This window comes from Engystomops pustulosus, chromosome 2 (assembly GCF_040894005.1).
Source record: "Engystomops pustulosus chromosome 2, aEngPut4.maternal, whole genome shotgun sequence".
Lineage (NCBI taxonomy): Eukaryota > Metazoa > Chordata > Amphibia > Anura > Leptodactylidae > Engystomops > Engystomops pustulosus.
Window position 1 is genome coordinate 130,235,144 of NC_092412.1, and position 15,507 is coordinate 130,250,650.

At 38.6% G+C, this 15,507-nt stretch overlaps 1 protein-coding gene across 7 annotated transcripts in view; it reads left to right on the forward strand.

Annotated features, from left to right (window-relative positions):
• Positions 1-15,507, forward strand: part of BCAS3 (BCAS3 microtubule associated cell migration factor) — an 818,800-nt gene that overhangs the window by 220,159 nt on the left and 583,134 nt on the right. For all 7 annotated transcript variants that reach the window (XM_072136426.1, XM_072136427.1, XM_072136425.1 and 4 more), the window contains one exon: positions 7,320-7,413. In XM_072136426.1, coding sequence (XP_071992527.1) covers positions 7,320-7,413 — 94 coding nt within the window. The remainder of the gene's footprint in view (positions 1-7,319; positions 7,414-15,507) is intronic.

The following is a 15,507-nucleotide window of genomic DNA, read 5'->3' on the forward strand; positions in this document are numbered from 1 at the left end:
ACTAATAAATTAAGATGTTATTATGTTAAATCTGCTGTTTTGCATGCAAGAGAAGCAAAGGGGGCACAAACCAACATGTTAGTGTGCTTGGTTTAAAAATTCAGGTGGTAGATTTACTTTAAAGTTATGGCTTACAGAAATGGAAACAAAAATAAAAAAGGACCAGATTAAGTGTATCTCACCTTGCAACAAACTATACAGGCAGTTCCCGGGTTACATACAAGATAGGGTCTGTAGGTTTGTTCTTAAGTTGAGCTTGTATGTAAGTCGGAACTGTATATTTTATCATTGTAATCCCAGCAAGAACTTTTTTGGTCTCTGTGACAATTGGATTTTAAAAATGTTGGCTTGTCATACGAATCAATATTATCACTAAAGCTTCATTACAGACACCTGTGATAACTGTTACAGCTGATTATTGTAGCCTAGGACTAAAGTACAATAAATAACCAATATCCAGAGGTCCGTTTGTAACTATGGTTCGTATGTAAGTCGAGTGTTCTTAAGTAGGGGACCGCCTGTATATATAGTACTGTACCGTACTGTTATAGATGTACAGGCAGTCCCCGGGTTACATACAAGATAGGGTCTGGAGGTTTGTTCTTAAGTTAAATTTGTATGTAAGTCGGAACTGTATATTTCATCATTGTAAACCCAGCCAGAACTTTTTTGGTCTCTGTGACAATTGGATTTTAAAAATGTTGGGTTGTCATAAGAATCAGGATTAACAATAAAGCTTCATTGAAGACACCTTTGATAAATGTTATAGCTGATCATTGTAGCCTAGGACTAAAGTACAATAAATTACCAGTATCCAGTGGTCCGTTTGTAACTAGGGGTCATATGTAAGTCGAGTGTTCTTAAGTAGGGTACCACCTGTATAAGGTCATTGGATCTTTAGTGACCTACAGTTCACCCGTGTGTTATTTAAAAATTCTCCTTTGTAAAAAAAAAAAAAAAAATGTCTCTGACTCTTCTGACCTACTTTATTAGTTTGCTTAGATTTTTTCACCTCAAGCTAAAATCATTTTGATTTTGGCATTGTATTGCTATCAACTTAATGAACTACTAATGAATTTATTCAAAGATTTGAAGAATTTGTTGTACTATTATATACACTCTGTGTGGTTGATCCAAATCTGGAACGACCAACTTGATTTAAAGACCTACTTGGGTCATGACATGTTTCTTCTTAATTTCACCTAATAGCAAAACTTTGAAAGAAACAGTGCAGGCCTCATACTTGATAACATCACCAATGAAGAACAAAGGTGAGGCCAATGTGCAGGCACTAGGTCCTGCCACTACTCCCCTAGTGTGTGCTGCAATAAAAAGACAGGTTTTATTATCTTAAGCGCTGTGTGCTGAGTGCTCTGTATTTATAGACACCCTTTAAGCAATAATGTCTGTAAATGGTAGATCCCATTAAAAACATCTTGCTCTGGCATCCCCAGGGCAGCTGTTTGTTCTCTCTTCACTCTAGCCAGCCCCAGTCCTCATACTCACTTCAGGATGTTAACTCTGACCTCATCTGTTGTTCTTGATTTCTAGCACATTGACAAACAATATCTCTTTCCTCTGGTACCCAATTAGAAGTGAATGAGCTGGCTGTCAAAGGTCAAGAGGTCAGAATATTTTCCACTAAATGCAGTTTGCTACTGCTGAACTAGGAGTCATCTGCATTGCCTATGTATCTAATTGCCCTCTGATGCTACCCAAGTTGTTCTCATAAAACTGGAGCTGTTAAGTTTTAAGAACCCAAGTGAGAAGCATTAAAGAACCTACCATATTTTTTGGACTATATGCACACAAAAATTTTTCTCAAAAATCAAAAATGCGCCATATAGTCCAGTGCGCCTTATATATGAACTGTACTTACAGACAATAGCTGCCTTTAACTGTTCACAGGTCTGCCACCCACTGGTCATTTATCCTTATAATCCCGTGCGCCTTATAATCCGGTGCGCCTGGTATGTGAACCTAGACGTTTCAACAGGCATTTATTGATGGTGCGTCTTATACTCCGGTGCGCCTTATAGTCCAAATAATACTGTACCTAATTCTTTTTACCTTCTTGCATTTAGACCAATTATACATACGTTTATATATAGTGTATTGTTATATTAAAGGGGTTGTTCGAGACTAATTAAAAAAAAAAAAAAAAGGTGGCTGGGAGGGGGCTGTTTAAAAAATAAAGATATACTTACCTTCTGGCGCCCTCCAGGTGATCCGCACTGCTGTCGCTCCGGTCCACGCATCATGTAAACAAACATGGCCACAGGAGCAGTGCAGGATTCAGCTTCCGGCCAGACCCGACAACCATCCGACAAGCTGAGTCCAGAACTGTTACTGCGGCCATGTTTGTTTACATGGCGCGTGAAACGGAGCGACAGCAGCTCGGGACGCCCAGAGGGCCCCGGAAGGTAAATACATCTTTATTTTTTAAACAGCCCCCTCCCGGCCACCTTTTGTTTTTTTAATTAGTCTCAGACAACCCCTTTAATATAATAACAAAATATAATGATCTCAAGGTTATTTTTTATATAGATTTGATTAAATTTAAGGTTTTCCAGGACTAAATTCAAGATGGACTGGAATTAAGTAGCTCTGATGATGCTTTTATTATCAAGAATAATCAGCTGATGCCTGTTTGTAATTAAAGGCCTTATAAAAAAGATGTTATTATGTTAAATCTACTATTCTGTATTTAAGAAAAGCCGAGGAGGCACACACCAACATATTAGTGGGGTTGGTTTGTGGTAGATTTCCTTTAAAGGGGTTTGCCCATGAAAGAAAGTTTTCAAATTTCAATCCCCTAGTGATTTTCCCCAATAAAGATGGTTTAACCCCTTACTTTACAATTTTACTCAGTTTTATTGCTGTTTAGCTCCTGTAACTCAGTGATGGTCATTGTAAAATTCCAGAGTGTTGGCAGGGTCTCTCTAAGCAGAAACATTATGATTCATTGGTGCTTTGAGATGCTGTGTCCTGACAATGCGCTTAAATTTATCAAGGTACAGGGTTTATCTACACTTTTATTTAGCTTCTGAACATTCTACTAGCATCTGACACATAGAAAAGAGAGAAGAGACAGATCAGACTTTGCACAGCTACTTTTGCTGTCGGTTTTCAGGTATTCCTTGGTCTGCACCTTGTGCAGTGTACCCTATGTATCTTTCTTTTCCAGATGTTCTGTGCAACTGGTCACTTATGTATCACTTTTTTTTTTCTTATTTTTTTGAATTTTTGGGGGGCAAATCTGTACATGGTCCAGGGCAGGATTTTTTTTCATGCAGCCTAATTTAACATGTAAATTGGAATTATGTTACATGCTTTAAATGTATTGCACTTAAACCTGTTGGGTATTTAAAAAAAAAATCATAAAATTTTGCATTCACATTTTACTGGTTACTTCTAAGGGTGAGGTCACACGTGGCACTAACACATGCATTTTTCAAACGCATCACAATAGTTGAGAAGAGTGGATTTGCCTTATTACATTGCTGTCAACATGGTGTTTCCAAAACACATGCATTAATGCAATTTTAACAGATGTTAACACTGTGTTAAAACATGCATGTACTATGTGTTAACATCTTAATATATTCATTTTGTAAACACTATGTTGACAGCAATGTAATCAGGCAAATCTCCTTTTCTCAACTGATGTGATGCGTTTAAAAATGCATGTCTTAATGCCACACATGACCGTAGCCTCATATGTTGTGATCTCCCTGGGGTGTGACTAGAGTGCTTAAAAATGCAGGCCACTTCCTCAAATCCAAAATTTACAATTGTGTCCACTTTTGTATATAACCTTCCTCACATGGCTTTTGTCCATGTGGATTTGAGACATTTGCAACAAAAAGTCTAAAAAAAAGTCAAAATTTCACCTGCCAGGAAACGTGAATCACAAGAAAAAAGACATGATCATAAATAAGGCACAAAAAAAACCTGCCAAAAATCTCAATTATACACCAAAGAAAACTAAAATACATGTCCCCCAATGACACTCTCAACTCCCTCACCTAATTAACCAAACACCCAGTCACCTCTGCTATAAAGACCTTATCTTTCTGTAGCTTGTAGAGTAAGTCCCTGCACACTGCTGCTTGCTGGCAGGAATTGCCTGTGTCTGAGCTGGTCTTGTAATGCAGGGGGGGAGGCAGGAGGCAGAGAGCACTGCATTGTGCAGACTAGAGAAGCTATTCATGAGAAGAATCCAAACATCAAACAGTCATCAGTCAGAACAGTTGAATCCAGCGACAAAAAAATTGTAAACACCAGGACTGATAGGGATAGGTTGGAATTATATCTGTGAAATGCTACATTTTTGTGAATTAAAGAATGTGTTATTTTGTCATCTTGAGTATATTTAAGAAACTTTTCATCATGGGAATAACCTTTTAAGCAACACATGAAGATTTAGCCATGTTAAACATGTGTCTCCTTGCTGAGATCATTGTATTAATTGTTGTTGTCACTCAATATTCTGGTTAGATTTTTCTGGTACAGCTAGTTGTGAGCCTAACATTAAAGGGTTAAGAAGTGCAAAGTTATACAGACATTCTTAAACTGCTCCAGATTAATAAAAGTGTCTGGTTTAGTTTATGACGATCAAGTCTATAGTCATTCAGGTTTGTGATGTTCGGGATTTGGAATATTTGACAACCTCTATGAATAATCGTATTGTTCATTTAAATGCAATCTCGGAACTGTTGAAATCCTCTTAAAGTGAGGTTTCTGCACATTTGCTTTGGGTAGACTCTTTTGATTGTCCTCATCTTGTTTACCCTCCTCATTTTGTCTTTTCTGTGCCATTTTGTTGTTTTGTATACGTCTTTTTGCTCTCTTTACCGCTCTGCGTATAACAGTACTGCCTATTAATTTTCCTTTGGATAAAATATGCAATTAAAAAAAAGAATGTCAAGTATAACTTTGTATTTCGTTTGATTGGCTCTTGATAACCTCTGCTATTTTGATGTTCAAGCCATAAAATGTCTAATTAATATGGCAGATCAATTTGATTTGTTTATTTTATATTTCTTTTGTTTAATGTTTATGTTTTCTCAAAAAAAGAATATGAGACTTGTTTTATAAAAAAAAATATGGCACAAGTTTAAGACTATTTTAGGGCAAATTATGGCAGAAACAATAGATATGCCCAAAATTCAGCACCAAAATTCAGCACCACAATCCAGATGAGTGGATGCCTCTTCTTGCCCATAAAGTCAGCATATTAGGGCAGTTGGTATGATGCAATGCATACCTGCTTTCAGATACTGATGTCTTTATATAAAAACTTTAGATTCTCATTCTGGGAATCTGGGATACCAGACCCCTGGGGTTGGTCCAATTCATAGATTGTATTGATTATTGTGTAGAGCAGTGATGTAAACCTTTTAGAGACTGAGTTCCCAAACTACAACAAAAACCCACTTTAAAATTTAAATAGTAACTTATTACCGTACATACTCGAGTATAAGCCGAGTTTTTCAGCACAAGAAATATGCTGAAAACCTCAAACTCTGCTTATACTTGATATTTATGAAAAAAAAAATAAAGTCAAAACTTAGCTTTCAGGCGCCCCCCCACTGGTCTTCTCTTCTTCCAATGCCACCGCTGCCATTATAGTGTGTGCCGGCCAGGCCATGTGCACGGACCCGTCGCTGACCTGGAGCTGAAGCAAGAAGAGGACCTGACCGGGGCAGCGGAAAGGTGAGTACTGAGGGCTGGCTAGCTATATACTATGCTGGGCTCACTATACACTAAAGGGGGCTGACTATATACTAAAGGAGGCTTGATGGCTATATGCTAAAGGGGCTGGCTGGCTATATTCTAAAGGGGGTGGTTGGCTATATACTAAAGGGGGCTGGCTATAGAGTAAATGGGGATTGGTATCTATATACTAAAGAAGGATGGCTGCCTATATACTACAGGGGGCTGGCTATATGCTAAAGGGGACTGGTTGGCTATATGCTAGAGGGGGCTGGTTGGCTATATGCTAAAGGAGGCTGTCTGGCCATATACTAAAGGGGGATGGCTGGCTATAGACTACAGGGGGCTTAGTGGCTATATATTACAGGGGGGTGGTTGGCTATATACTAAAGGGGCTGGCTGGCTGGCTATATGCTAAAGGGAGATGACTGACTATATACTACAGGGGCTTGCTGGCTATATACTGGGATGCTGTGACCAATACATTTCTCACTCTTGGCTTACAGGCTCAATAGGTTTTCCCAGTTTTTGGTGGTAAAATTAGCTGCCAGGACTTTGTCACAGCTTACAATTGTATTGGCATCTTGAGGACACCAATACTGTAAAAAGGAGGAGAAGAACATTTACGATTTGTAGCTCCCCTTCTGTATCCCATGAACAGGAGGAGTAGCAGGGCTCAGAGCAGGAGTTCCAATGATATTCCAGCCCTGTCGATACCTCCTTCCTTTTCCAGTGGTCTCAGGAAACCAGGATAGGTTGCTTAAAAAAGGCACTGAATGCGGGACGTCCTGGGTGGCATGGGACTGCAGGAGGAGGCCTCTGGTGAACTTTGTGCTGGGGTGACAGCCTGGGTGCCCACCGAGATGACTATAAGTGCCACCTCTGGCACCTGTACCATAGATTCACCACCGCTGGTATAGGGTCTTGTGAGCAGGACTCTCTTTCCTATTGTTTCTCATCATTTTGTTACTCTGTAAAGTGATATTTTGTTTGTATATGTCCCTCATGTTCTGTAAAACACAGTGAAATATTTTGGTGCTATATTAAAAAAAAGATATTATTTTCTCCTCCTTAGTAGGTCTTGTCCTCGATTAAATCAGGCAGAAAACTTTTAATAAAACATTTAGTACTTTGATGTAACTTTGAGAGTGTCATGCCATTAGAGCTCACCTAAAAGCCTGTCAAGCATTTATTAATATAATGCATCTATTGTAAATTGATTTATTCTTATTTTTGCAGCATTTATTGTATTTTGCCTGCAAATTGTCTGTATATTGGAATGCATCAATATGTACTGTATACATTTGTATTAATTCTGTTTTTGTCACTTTGTTTCATGTGAAAAAAAATAGTTTGAGCTTTCAGAATCCTATTAAATATGTCCTTCACCTTCAAACTAGGTAGACAAAGAGCATTCAGTAACCAATTATTAATCCAAACAATGGTAACATAAGTTATTTTATAGAAATTCATGCCACATTACAAAGTGTAAGATACAGCACTAAAAGCTAGTAATTGAAATAAATAAAATACAAGTTTTGACAATTCTACCTCTTTTTGTAAATTTACTGGATACATTTAACCTCTGCTCTTTGCCTTAGGTTCTTGTCAGTGAAGATTCAGATGGTGAAGGTATTGTTGCCCATTTTCCTGCTCATGAAAAACCAATCTGCTGTATGGCGTTTAACCCCAGTGGTAAGAAATTGTTGAGATTTTGATCACCAAATGATATGTTATTTGTAGGATTAACTGCAGCCAGCCAAAAAATTGTCCCATTCAAAAGATATGATCCTTACTCCTACTAGCGAAAGTTCCTTTATTTTCTTAAGGGCGGTGTCTCTATATGCTTTTTTTTTTAAAATAAAGTTTACCACCCACTTAGCAAAAGCTAATTCACAAATAAACTTTTAGAAAAGGAACACAGCCACATCGATAATTAAATTATCCTCTATGGGTTTTCTCTGTTTCAATCACCTAATTTACATCTGAGTGGATCACAATAGGAGATAACACCTCTATAAAAAAACATAATCAATGCATTCACTACTGATAATTTATACTGTCACTGTTTATCTACACTTATCTGCACTTCGTATGCCTAGAAAGTCTATGTAATGAAGAAGGAATAAAATCTACAATAAAAAAAAAGAAGTTCAGTGCTGCATGCTTTAATAGCACATCATGGACCCGATGACAGTTCAGCTCTACACCGGAGCTGAACCATCATCAAGGAACACAGGGTTTCAGCGGCAATCTACCGTTGACAACCCTTTATATTACCCATGTTTGAAGCGTTTTTGTCTGGGCTCTGATCGGCACTATGGCAACTCTAAGCTAATCAATATGAGCAAAGGCCCCAGGGCTGTTCATAGTGAATGCCTATAAGGTCCTGTCACAGCATAGGCTGTCAATTCTGCAAGGTATTATAGTATAATAGGGGGACAAGTATAAAAAAAGTTATAAAATAAATTAATTTTTAATAAGCCCCTTTACATATAACACATATAAAACAAAAAAAGTGTAAAACATGATCACAAAGTATCACAGTGTCCATAATAATCCGTGCAATAATACAAAATTATTATTATATAAATGGGTCTTCCTATTTCTATTCTATTTCTCAAATTTTAATCCTCTAGTTATGTTTACACAATAAAGATCATTTTAACCCCCTTACTTTGCAATTTTACTCCTATCACTCAGTGATGATCAGTGTAAAATTCCAGAGTGTGAGCGGGGACTCTCTAAGCAGACACTTCATGATCCCTCTAGTGCTGTGAGATGCTGTGTGCTGACAAAGTGGTTGAGTTATCAGTTTCCAGGTTTATGTTCACTTATTTTTTATCTGACACATAGAAAAAGAGAGATGAGACAGATTTGAGATCATGAGATGCAAGAGATGGATATAACACACAATAAAACACTGTCAGCACTGCTACAACTCCTTCCCCTGCTATAAAGATCTTATCTGTCTGCAGATTGTAGATTTAGTCTCCTTAACCATGCTTCTTGCTGTCAGGAAATGCTCATGAGTCTCTGTGTGTGAGATCGTCTTGGAATGCAGGGGGGGGGGGCAATGCAGAGACACTGCAGGGAGCAGACAAGAGAAACTATTTGTGAGAAGAACCAGCCCTGCCTGACCCCAAGTCAGAAAATTTATGGTAGTTTCGGGAGCAACCATAATTGTTCACACCCCGACTGATCGAGACAGGTTGGAATTATATCTGTGAAATACTGTATATAATACAGTTACTACCTGTAGAATAAATCTGACATGTTACTACGATGAACACCAAAAACCAAACAGTCAAAAATCTATTACAGAATTGATGTTTTCTCTACAATCTACCCACAAAAAAAGTTAATACATTTTCAGCAATAGGGCATAGTGACCCCAAAATGACATCACTGGCTGTGTATTAAAGGGTTTAAGTAAAAATGAGTAATTGAAATAGATTTGCCTAGTTAGAAAATGCAAATACAACATAGAATTCATATTTTCAATGGTAAAGTGGTGGCCAAAAGTATTGGCACCCCTGCAATTCTGTCAGTTAATACTCAGTTTTTTAAAAAAAATTATTGCAATCAGAAATTCTTTGGTAATATTATTTTCATTTCATTTGTCTTCAATGGAAAACCACAAAAATAATTGTCAAAAAGCCAAATTGAATATAACTCCACACCAAGCATAAAAACGGGGGATTGGCACTGTTTGAAAAATCAGGTGATGCTTCTTTGATTTGTGTAATTAACAGCACCTGTAACTTACCTGTGGCACCTCAAAGGTGGTGGCATTAACTAAATCACACTCAGCCAGTTGAAATGGATTAAAGTTGACTCAACCTCTGTCCTGTGTCCTTGTGTGCACCACATTGAGCATGGAAGAAAGAAAGACTAAAGAACTGTCTGAGGACTTGAGAATAAAAATTGTGAGGAAGCATGAGCAATCTCAAGGCTACAAGTCCATCTCCAAAGACCTGAATGTTCCTGTGTCTACGGTGCCCAGCATCATCAAGAAGTGTAAATCCCATGGCACTGTGGCTAACCTCCCTAGATGTGGGTGGAAAAGAACAATTGATGAGCGATTTCAATGCAAGATTGTGCGGATGGTGGATAAAGAACCTGAACTGACATCCAAACAAGTTCAAGCTGCCCTGCAGTCCGAGGGTACAGTAGTGTCCTGTCCCTACTGTCCATTGGTGTCTGAAGGAAAAGGGACTGTATAGTAAGAACATGAAAAAATCAGGTTGGAGTTTACCAAAACTTACCTGAGAGCCTAAAACGTAAAGCTTTTTGGGGAAGGGTATCATCATAGAGTTTACAGGGAAAGAAAAGAATACGGTCCCTACAGCCAAACATGGCGAAGTCCCCTGATGTTTTGCTTTGCTGCCCCTGGCACTGGACTGCTTGACTGTCTGCATGGCATTATGAAGTCTGAAAACTACCAACAAATTTTGCAGCATAATGTACGGCCCAGTGTGAGAAATCTGGGTCTCCCTCAGAGGTCATGGGTCTTCCAGAAAGACAATGACACAAAACACACTTCAAAAAGTACTAGAAAATGGTTTGAGAGTAAGCACTGTAGACTCATTGCCAGCAATAAGTCCAGACCTGAATCCCATAGAACACCTATGGAGAGATCTCATAATGGCAGTTTGGAGAAGGCACCCTTCAAATCTCAAGGACCTGTTTTTTACATTCTCTTTTGTGTTTTTTTGCATTGCAAGCAAAATAAATGAAGATATTGATACCAAAAAATTTGTGATTGCAATCATTTTCTGGAAGAAAACGAGTATTAGCTGACAGAATTGCAGGGGTGCCAATACTTTTGGCCACCACTGTATAAACACAACTTTTCTTGCAAGAGAGCTTGTGATGTATGTACAGTCTGTATTGTTTTCCTCCGATCTATTAGCACCTTGATCATATGGAAACCTCAAAGTTTACCCTAGGACAGTGGTGGCGAACCTATGGCACGGGTGCCAGAGGTGGCACTCGGAGCCTTTTCTGTGGGCAGGGGACTCTGGAGGGAAGCTACAACCAAATGTCTCCTGCTTTCTATTGTATTGGTGTCCTCAGGACACCAATATGATTGAAACTTGTGATACAGCAGGGATCAATAGGTTACTGCTTAAATTGTCATGTTGGCACTTTGCTACATGAAAGTGGGTTTTGGTTGTAGTTTGGGCACTCTGTATCTAAAAGATTCGCCATCACTGCCCTAGGAGATTGTATGTAGTTATGTTGCAATATTTGAGCCTCACAACAATTGCTGGTTTGGAATGCAGATTGCCTCCACAGGTCAGCTATTAAAGTGTTTGCAGAGGACCACCTTGTAAATGTCAAGGGATCCGGAGGACTTGTTCAGGCAGACTTTTATTTAGTATGCTTAGGTTACAACCTACTAATGTAGCCCTCTGCTGTTTTTATTGACTTCACAAAGCCTGTCAATTAGTGCATTACTCTAATGAGAGCTGTTGTTTGTAATAGTGGTGTCTCTAATATATTACTTTTGAAATCTTTTCCCATGAAGTTTTATGATTTTGACAGGGGGTAGTCTGAGATGTAGAGAACTTGCTTTTATGATAATGTTCTAGTGAAAGGGTAATGTTTTGATGGTTTCTTTGTTCTGTCTAGTCATGCAATACCCTCATGGTACTCAATACAAAGTAATTCTTGATATGTTTATCAGCCTAAGCTTCGCGCTTACTCACAGGACAATATAAGGTCTGTGACATAAAGACCTGTGGTGGCACCCCCTTGCAGAAACCCCTTTGCTTCCAGTCCCTATAAAAATATCTTTCATAAAACTCATCCCTGGTGCAAAAAATGTAGCAGACTGCAGATTTAGAGTTTAGAAAATTGCACTTCTCCATTTGATTATTTAACACAATGGAAAATGATAAGACTAAACACACAAATTATTAAAGATGTCACTAAAATGTATGCACCAAATACATCTATCATCACAACCAATCCTTGCAGGTTTATGATCTTTTATGACCATGATGTTCCCCAACGTCATGGTATGGAAGTGGGTGTATGAAGAGGGCTCACAGTCATAATGCAGCAAACACCCATTGTTTACACTCACGATCGGTGCTGGCACCTATCGCAGGTGTTAATCCTTTACATGCTGCCGGTGGCAAGTAACAGACCGTTGCACACTGGGCCGCCATCTTGGTTGTGTGATTGTCGCTCCCCATGACGTCAGCTGGTACTGACGATCAGTTGCCATAACAGCCTGGGGTCTTCACAAGATCTGTACCAGAGGCCAGGGCCAGATTAAGGTTGGTGGAGGCCCCCACTGAGTGTAGTGTCCTCCGGCTCACTATCCACTATCCCAGCAGTAAAATAGCTATATACAGCCCCCTCGCCCCCAGTAACACAGCTACATTAAGCCCCCTCGCCCCCAGTAACACAGCTACATACAGCCTCCTCACCCCCAGTAACACAGCTACATACAGCCGCCTCAACCCCAGTAGCACATCTACATACAGCTGCCTCATCCCCCAGTAACACAGCTACATACAGCTTCCTCGCCCCCAGTAATACATCTTTATATCTACCTATCAGACATGCAGTCCCATGTAACATACACCTCAGCCAGCACCAGCCATGCAGTCCCATGTAACATACACCACAGCCACACAGTCCCATGTAACATACACCTCAGCCCGCACCAGACACGCAGTCCCATGTAACATACACCTCAGCCACACAGTCCCATGTAACATGCACCTCAGCCCACACCAGGCACACAGTCCCATGTAACATACACCTAAGCCTGCACCAGCAACACAGTCCCATGTAACATACACCTCAGCCACGCAGTCCCATGTAACATTCACCTCCGCCACATCAGCCATGCATTCGATTGTAACATACAGCTCAGCCTGCACCATACATGCAGTCCCATGTAACATACACCTTAGCCACACTAGCCATGCCGTCCCATGTAACATAAACCTCAGCCACACCAGCCATGCCGTCCCATGTAACATACACCTCAGCCATACAGTCTCATGTATGCAGCCACTTAGCCTGTAAGTTCTCTTCTCCACGTGTAGTTTGTTGTCACAGCTCCTCTACTTCCTGCAAAAAATCATAAACATGTTAGACTGCAGAGTTTAGAAAATTACACTTCTCCATTTGATTATTTAACCACAATGGAAAATGATAAGATTAAACACAAAAATTATTAAAGATGTCACTAAAATGTACGCACCAAAGACATCTATCACCACAACCAATCCTTGCAGGTTTGTGATCTTTTATGACCATGATGTTCCCCAATGTCATGGTATGGAAGCGGTGAGGTGTATGTTACACCTTACATGGGATCAGCCATGCAATCCCATGTAACATACACCACAGCCATACAGTCACAAGTATACAGCCACTTAGCCTGTAAGTTCTCTTCTCCACGTGTTGTTTGTTGTCACAGCTCCTCTACTTCTTGCAAAAAATCATAAACATGTTAGGTATCATTGTGTCACAAAAGTCCTAATTCATCAATATATAAAAATGGTTATTGCTGTTTGTGAACCCTCAAATGCCACTTTTTTCCATTTTGCGACACATCAAAATTTTCATAAAAAGCAATCAAAAGGTTGTACAGTCCCCATAACAGTAGCAAAAAAACGTCATCTCAACCAGCAAAAAATGACGGCTTACACAGCTCCGTACACTGAAGTCAAAAAAAGTTATTGGTCTCACAATATGACAAAATGAAGATTTTTTTAACAAAAGATTAAATTGTTTTAAATCTACTAAAACATTGTAAAACTTATATAACATTGGTATATACGTGATTGTACCAAAACAAAGAATAAAGGCTATTTGTCATTTGGAGCGCACATTGAAAGACGTAAAAACTGGGCCAAAAGGAAATGGTGCATATAATTTTTTTTTGTCATTTTCACAGCATTTGGAATTTTATTCCAGCTTCCCAGTACAAGTTATGGAACATAAAATACGGTCACTAGGAAGTACAATTTGTTACACATAAATCAGGCCTTTAAACAGCTCTGTATTATCAGAAAAATAAAAATGTTTTTGAATTTTGTAAGTGGCAAGTGAAAATTGTAGACTCAAAAACTAAAAAGGGCTGTGTCCTTTATGTGGTTAACAATGTCTATATACTATTGTAAATAAAAAGTTTTAGTGTTTAGCTAATATGTGCAATGTTTAATAATATGCGCTTCCATAAGTTCTCATATGACCTACGTTACAATCCATACAATGTGGTTATCATTGTTCTAGACAAACACTACTATAGGAGCTCACCATTATCATGCTTCTTGTTTGAAACCCAGTACAAATCCACGATAAAGAAGGCTATAGGAAGACCTTATATAATATAAAATAAAAATATCTGAATGGGCAGTACAGGGATCTTTCTAAAATTCTTTTTATACCTAGGCTTGTAGTCAAATACATGGGAAACCCTCTATGGCTATAGAAGAGACGCCATAGGAAGGGATTCTTTACTGTAAGAGTAGTGAGACTATAGAACTCTCTGCCGCAGGATGTTGTAATGGCTGATACATTGTATGTGTTGAAGAAGGGCCTGGATGCCCCTCTTGTTATGTGAACAAAACATTTAGTTTTGTATTTATTTTGGATTTATTCTGACTGCCATATTGGGGTTGGGAAGGATTTTATCTTCTAATTTGAACCAATTGTCATCAGTCTTGCATGTTTTTTATGCTTTGCTCGAGATCAACACTGTATAATTTATAATTGATTTAAGTTGGACTTTATGGAACTTCATCTTTTTTCAACCTCATCTACTATGAAACTATGAAATATTTTTTATGATAAATACACCCTTGAACAAAAATTAGATAATATTTTTTACTGCAAAATCTCTATAAATCTGTGCATTTTCTGTGGCTGAAGGACCAGCCCAGGGAAAAATAACAAAAAAATAAGTAGATGCAATTTTCTAGTGGATCTTTAGGATCTGCACTGATATCATCAGCATCAGAATGCCCTGTAGGTACATCAATGAATTACTTCTACTTGCACATGGAGAACTGTGAGGGGAAAGAGCAGGCTGTGTAGGACACGGGGCTGACTGGAGAAAGAGGAGGATATGAGGGTTAATACCTCGGTGTTAGACAAAGATATAATGAGGAGGTTATAATTATCTGATTCACTCTGTGGTCTGCTTCCAACTTCCTTTGCGTTTCTTCTCTACCAATGACACTATTAGAGAACAGGACTTGGGTGCCATAGAAGCTCAGTGTTCAGGCTTGATACTAATTTGAACAATGTTTTTTGCTGTACGAGTTAACTTTACACATATTAATGTCACTGTTTTTAGAACATTTCTATTTTAAAAGTTTTCTTTAACTATTAGCAATTTAAAATAATTTGAAAAATAATGTATATTTTCTCCCTTCCCATGGTATGTTATGCTTCTTTTTTATAAGATAGAAATGGTCGTAAAGTACTGCTTAAAAGGATACTTGAAGAACAATTGTGAAATTTCCACCGTAACAGCTGCATCTAGTTTGTTTTTTAATTTTCCTTTTGCCTTTCTTGTTTATTAGCTGTGACTCTACGGTCAGAATTAAAACAAATATTTTAATGGCAGTATTTATGTTGTTGGCAAAGCGGCATGCAGCAGAGAGCTGTGATCTGGAATGGACTCGATATGGGTGGTGCAAGGTACATAAGGAGATATGTTGCGAGGAGTTAATATATCACACCACTGAACAGCACCATGCTGTCAATGCATTACATTTACAGTAACAGAGCTGATATATTAGAGAAGTTGCG